The 7,117-nt window shown below is 48.6% G+C and overlaps 1 protein-coding gene across 1 annotated transcript; it reads left to right on the top strand.

Moving 5' to 3' along the window:
* The first annotated feature begins 2,668 nt into the window (after positions 1 to 2,668).
* On the top strand, positions 2,669 to 3,808 carry LOC122923415 (G-protein coupled receptor 151-like). The gene has a single exon (XM_044274253.1). The coding sequence runs from the start codon at positions 2,669 to 2,671 to the stop codon at positions 3,806 to 3,808; it is 1,140 nt and encodes a 379-aa protein (XP_044130188.1).
* Positions 3,809 to 7,117: the final 3,309 nt, after the last annotated feature.

Here is a 7,117-nt window from a genome sequence, read left to right as displayed (position 1 = left end):
AAGTCGATGAGGGGATATCACCAGGTGGCAGTATGTTCTCTGCTGAGTCTATACACAGAGATGCCTGAAAAAGGAAGGCGATGAGGGGAGACCACCATGTGGCAGTATGTTCTCTGCTGAGTCCATACATAGAGAAGACTGAAACGGTAAAGTGATCAGTGGAGACCACCAGGTGGCAGTATGTTCTCTGCTGAGTCTATACACAGAAAAGCCTGAAAAGGGAAGGTTATGAGGGGAGACCACCAGGTGGCAGTATGTTATATGCTGAGTCTATACACAGAGAAGACTGAAACAGGAAGGTGATAAGGGGAGACCACCAGGTGGCAGTATGTTCTCTGCTGAGTCTATACACAGAGAAGCCTGAAAGGGGAAGGTGATGAGGGGATACCACCAGGTGGCAGTATGTTCTCTTCTGAGTCTATACACAGAGAATCATGAAAGGGGAAGGTGATGAGGGGAGACCACCAGGTGGCAGTATTTTCTCTGCTAAGTCTTTACACAGAGAAGACTGGAAGGGGAAGTTGATGAGGGGAGACCACCAGGTGGCAGTATGTCCTCTGCTGAGTCTATACACAGAGAAGACTGAAAGGGGAAGGTAATGAGGGGAGACCACCAGGTGGCAGGATGTCCTCTGGTGAGTCCATACACAGAGAAGACTGAAACGGTAAGGTGATGAGTGGAGACCACGAGGTGGCAGTATGTCCTCTGCTGAGTCCATACATAGAGAATACTGAAAGGGGAAGGTGATGAGTGGAGACCACCAGGTGGCAGTATGTTCTATGCTGAGTCCATACACAGAGAAGACTGAAAGGGGAAGTTGATGAGTGGAGACCACCAGGTGGCAGTATGTCCTCTGCTAAGTCTATACACAGAGAAGCCTGAAAGGGAAAGGTGATGAGGGGAGACCACCAGGTGGCAGTATGTTCTCTGCTGAGTCTATACACAGAGAAGCCTGAAAGGGGAAGGTGATGAAGGGAGACAACGAGGTGGCAGGATGTCCTCTGCTGAGTCTTTACACAGAAAAGTCTGAAATTGAAAGGTGATGAGGGGAGACCACCAGGTGGCAGTATGTTCTCTGCTGAGTATATACACAGAGAAGCCTGAAAGGGCAAGGTGATGAGGGGAAACCACCAGGTGGCAGTATGTCCTCTGCTGAGTCTATACACAGAGAAGACTGAAAGGGGAAGATGATGAGGGGAGACCACCAGGTGGCACTATGTTCTCTGCTGAGTCCATACACAGAGAACACTGAAAGCGGAAGATGATGAGGGGAGATCACGAGGTGGCAGGATGTCCTCTGCTGAGTCCATACATAAAGAAGACTGAAAAGGGAAAGTCATGAGTGGAGACCACCAGGTGGCAGTATGTTCTCTGCTGAGTCTTTACACAGAGAAGTCTGAAAGGGGAAGGTGATGAGGGGAGACCACCAGGTGGCAGTATGTTCTCTGCTGAGTCTATACACAGAGACGCCTGAAAGGGAAATGTGGTGAGGGGAAACCACCAGGTGACAGTATGTCCTCTGCTGAGTCTATACATAGAGAAGACTAAAACGGTAATGTGATGATGGTAGATCACCAGGTGGCAGTATGTTCTCGGCTGAGTCCATACACAGAGAAGACTTCAGGTGACAACTACTACATTATCTGTACTCAGAGAATTATCCCTATGTTATTTGTGGTGTTACATAGGACTGCAGGTGACATCTACTACATTATCTGTACACAGGGGTTATCACTGTGTTTTCTGTGGCGTTACATAGGACTGCAGGTGACATCTACTACATTATCTGTACTCATAGACTTATCACTGTGGTGTTACATAGGACTGCATGTGAAATCTACTACATTATCTGTACTCAAAGAGTTATCATTGTGTTATCTCTGGTGTTACATAGGACTGCTGGTGACATCTACTACATTATCTGTACTGAGAGGGTTATCACTGTGTTATCTGTGGTGTTACATTGGACTGCAGGTGACATCTACCACATTATCTGTACTCAGTTATGTGTCTGTGCTGTTGCATAGGACTGCAGGAAGCACATTATATATACCCAGTGAGATATACTTTTACATGGGACTGGTTATACAGTAATCCCCTCTGCTGTACCTGAGCACAGAAGAGCTGTGGTTGGGTCTGTGACTGAGGGGTTAATGTGGGGAGGAGCAGCGCCCTCTTCGTACGGCTCCGCTTGTCTCGGCTTCACCTCCTCTCATTATCTGGCTCCACTACATGGAATAGTTTGGGTGATTATGTCGGAGATTAGTGTTAGCTGGGGATTATTCCGGATTTCTCATTAAGACAATGGGTTCTGCAGAACATGGCATTATCCTGGCTGGGGGCTCGGGGTAAGGGGCCAGCCTGCTCACCCCGATCTGCCCTGTCACCCCCACAACCAGCAGGAGGGGGCTCTGTCCTCTCCAGGATCCAGACCTCAGCACCTCACCTGGTGGACCTTTCCCTGCGGCCAGGGATTAACCCCTTCATGGAAGGACTGGAGCTGTGACCTCATCACTGGGGGCTGTGACCTCATCACTGGTGATGTAGTCTTCACCGCCTCTGTAGCCCCTTCCCCACTGACTACGTCATTTGTCGGTAAACTGACGCATGCTGGAGAAAGTTGTGTGTGAGCCTGGAGTGAACAGGTGTCAGCAGAGACTTCAGGACCATGAACAGCTCCCGCTCCTTGCAGTTCTCCGAAGACTCGGAGGAGGTCGGGTCGGAGGTGACTGTGGCTCTGCCCCTGGTGTTGTCCCTCATCTGTCTCATTGGCTTCACGGGGAACCTACTGCTCATCTCCATCCTCATCCACGACCTGAGGAAAGGCAAGTGCTCAGTGGTCAACTGCTTGGTCATCAACCTGGGGGTCACCGACCTGCTCCTCATCCTCTTCTGCATCCCGGTGCGCATTGTCTCCTATGCCCGGCAGTCCTGGATCTTTGGAGGCTTCATCTGCAGGACCACAGAATGGTTCCTCTACAGCTGCCTGACCGTCAAGAGCTTCACCCTGGCAGCCATTGCCCAAGCCAGGTACGTCCATGTGGTTACCCCTCCAAAGCTGTTGAGCTTCAGTAGGAGATATGTTCTGGTGGTGCTGCTCTTCTCCTGGTCCATGGCTCTTCTGCTGCCTCTTCCACACTTCATCTTCACTCAGATCAGGATGGACAAGGAGGGATTGACGTGTAGTTTTGACATCCCGGATTATGCTTCCAATTTCATGAATGTTTTCAGCAAAATTTACCCCCTGGTGGCTTATGTGGTGCCCATGGTCTTCTCCTTTTGCTGCTACATGAGGGCTCTAAGGAGAAAGGAGAGGAGGAACAGGGTGCCCAACCCTGGCACCCTCAGCCGCAGGATCACCTCCATGCTCATGAGTGTCAGCTTGGCTTTTGATGCGATGTGGCTTCCTGAGTGGATAGTCTGGGTCTGGTCCAGGCACAGCAACTATGGTCTCCTCCAGCCACCCAATGCCCTCATGATCCTGGCCCAGGTGGTACTGTTCCTAAACTGCACCATCAATCCTGCAGTGTTTCTGGCTGTGTCTGACGAGTTCAGGGAAGGTCTGAAGAACATCTGGACCCCGTGCAAACTATGTGACGGGTCAGGTCCATCCAGAGGAGAGAATGGCTCCAGCATCCAGTCCTTGCATGACTTCCACTCCACGTCTGCGCACCGAGCTTCTCAAGACTCCAAGTTAAGGGAGGAGAAAATCCTTCCAGATGTGGAACATTTTTGGCAGGATCGCAGGAACACCACAGCTGGAGAAGAAAGTGACCCCATGCCCTGGGAGCACCAGGAGAAACCTTAAACCTCCAGCCCAGGACATCTATATGTGTGTATAGTGTGGAGGGACCAGGTCTCCAGAGATGCAGGGACAAGTGGAGAACTGTAGCCTACAGATGGCTGTATGACAGGGAGGATGGGGGACCAGGATCTAAGTCTGCAGGGCTGACCCTGGGAAGCTGAGGATCTACAGCTGCTGTGGAAGTAGATTTGTCTGCCAGAAATAAGATGCACCGAGCAGAGCAGACTGATACTTATAGTTCTACAGCTCCTAGAGAACCTCAGATGTTCCTGGGTCCAGGAGATGTGCCAGTGATTGCTGAGCCCCTGGTACTGTGTCATTGTGTAATGTGCTTGTAAGGTTACACAGAATCTAGTAGTGCTGTATGTCCCCAGTGTAGCTTGCCCCAGGGTGGGGCCCCCCATTGTCTTCCCTGCTCAGTATATTGTAGGTTAAATCAAGGGTGGGATGGGGGGGGGGGGGGGCTAGAGAAATGTTTGGTTGAACATAAGGAGAATGTTAAATAAAGTCTATGAATTGGTGGCATCCTATGTGATGTGTCTGTGCGCTGGTTCATGCTGTGATTCTGTGACCACTTTGTTAGGAGCAGCTCTCACCTGTGACTGTCCTGGGTATTTAATCATGTAAAAGCCCCATCTTGATTTAGTCTCTAAAAGCTGAATAGCGAGTGGCTACCACAAACCTCCTCATCTGTCTCCTCCTTCTCCTGTTCTGTCATCTTCTCTGCCCCTCTATCAAATATGCTCTTTACTTCTCATCCACTTCTTTATCTTTTGCTGTTCTCCCTTCACTGCCCCACCAGCTCTCTGTTGCCCCAGTCTGTTCTCCCTTTTCTTCTATGGCCCCCACACCTCTGCTGCCCCAGTCTCTGCCCCTGCACCCCAGTCTATTCTCACTTCTCTTCTTTGCATACCTCCTCTATCTCTCCACTGCCCTAGTCTAATCTCTACCTCTCTTCTCTCCTCTATTCCCTCTCTCCTCTGCTATCCTTTTATTTCCTCACTCTTCTCATTTAGCTCTCAGTTCTTCTCTCCTTCTCCTCTACTTTTCTGTTTCCCTCTCTTCTTTTCCTCTACTTCTGTTCTCCTCTCATTACTTTCACTCCTCTACTTCTCTGTACCCTCCCCCTCTTTTCTCCTCCTTCTATTCCTCTACTTCTCTGTTCTTTTCTTATCTACTTCTCTCCCCTATTCTCTCTCCCCTACTTCTCTCTTCTTCTCCTCACCTTCCCCTCTTCTTCTCTGCACTCTCTACTTCTCTTCTTCTCCTCTACATCTGTGAACTGTGCTCTACTTCTCTCCTCTTCTCCTCACCTTCTCCTCTACTTCTCTGTACTCCGTTTTAGTTCTCTTCTTTTCACTTCACCTTCTTCCCTTCTTCTCTCTACTCTGGCCTACTCTCCTCCTCACTTCTCTGTACTCTCCTCTACTTTTCTCTTCTTCTCTTCTTTCACTTCTATATTTCCGTCTGTTCTCTGAGTTCCCTCTCTCTCTCTGTTTTCCACTGCTTCTCACATTCTATTGTTTCCATTCTCCTCACCGTTCTTGCCTTTTTTTTCTTTCTCCTCTTTTTTTCTCCTGTTTCCCTCTTCTCTCTATTGTTTTCTTTCTTCTCTCCTTTTCTTCTCTTGTTCTCTATTCTTTCCCTCACTTCTTCTCCTCTTTCCTCTGTCTCCTCTCTTATTCTCACCTGCTCTCATTATTTTTGCTTCTCTCCTGTTCCTCCCTTCTCTTTTTTCCTTTCTTCTCTATTCTTTCCCTCATATCATCTCTTGTTTCCTGTCTCTTTTCTTTTGTTCTCCTCTGCTCTCTTCGTCTTCTCCTCCACTCCTCTGTTCATCCCCATTCTCCTCTCCTCTGACCCTCCAATCTCTCGTTTTCTGTCCTTTGTCTTTACCTTTCTTTATCCTCTGTCTATCCCCTTTCTTCTCTGCTGTTCTCCTCCGTTTCTCCCATCTCTCTTCAGTTCTCTTTTCTCTCCTTACTTGTTTGTCTCCTCAGCTCTACTCTTTCCTTCACTTCTCTTTCCTTCCTCTCCTTTTTGTTCTCCTCCTCTTCTATCTTCACCTCTCCTCTGTCTCTGCAGCCCTCTATGTTCTTACATTCCACTTCCTTCTATCTATATCATCACCAGAAAATAACCATCAGGTGCTGAGCACATTGTCAGGTAGAGCATTATGTGTAGGCTCCTCTGGTGGTTTCACTTGGGTACAGGACCTCAGTACATGTGTAAACCCCCACATGTATGGACCAGATCTCTGCTAATATGTGGGCAGGTTCAGCAGGTGCCCCTTTTCACTCTTTGTCTTTCCCTCTGTCCCATTATCCTCAGTGGAGTTAGACTGTCATTGAGAAAATAGGGGTTGTAGTTAATATATTTACAGAACTGAGCATATTTCATAGTCTCCAGAACACTGAGGGCAAGTAATATGGGCGATTATACTCAGGTGTCATCATCACAAGCACACAGTCACCAGTTCTTCTCCCCTGGGGGCTGAGTCTTTTACCACTGATGGATCTACAGAAGGTGTGGACAGGACTGTAGAGGTGTCCATAGCTGCCATCCATTGCAGAATGACCATGGATATGTGGCCACCTCTCCACCCAAAACGTTTGCTTCTCAGGACTGATGCCATGTATTTGGAGTCTGATTTTATCCATCTTGACCACGAATCTCAAGAAGAAGAGAACATCTTGGCTTGGGGGTGAAGGAAAGGGGTACATAGTGGCAATATAAAACATTGGAGATGGGTTCAGATTTATGTCATTGACCGCTCTGTTATGGGTCCTTACAGGTCACACATGGTCAGGCTAGGTCTTCCAGAGTGGGAGACTTTCCACTTTGGGATATAGGGCAGATGGCCAGAGGTCATATCAGCCAGGACCTGGTGTTTAATCAAAGCTGAACCTGTAGATGCATTGCATCCTTTAAATTGTACTCCAAAGAGCTATTCAGGCAAAAGGACACACACCACCCCCTGGAACAGGTACCGGAGGCACACAATGCATCCCGCCTACGCCATGATACAACACAGGGTGCTGGTGGTCAGCTCTCTGCCTGACAAAGGCCCTTCTAGTGGGGGTGTCATACAGTTACATTGTATCTGTACAGTAACCAAAGCCTTCCTGCTGACAGGTTCCCTTTGTATTGGTCTTAGGCCTTTGTACTGATACCTCTGGGGGTGAATAATTAAACAATCTCCTGTACTCTCCTGATGTCACCCTCCTGACATTGACCTCTACACATGTCCGCTATTCCTGGTGGATTTGTAGTGCAACCAGGAATTTGTTTTCCGCTTCTAAATACATTGTG

This window comes from Bufo gargarizans, chromosome 1 (assembly GCF_014858855.1).
Source record: "Bufo gargarizans isolate SCDJY-AF-19 chromosome 1, ASM1485885v1, whole genome shotgun sequence".
Taxonomy (NCBI): Eukaryota; Metazoa; Chordata; class Amphibia; order Anura; family Bufonidae; genus Bufo; species Bufo gargarizans.
Note: the sequence above shows the minus strand (reverse complement) of the source record. Positions and strands in the feature narration are given on the sequence as shown.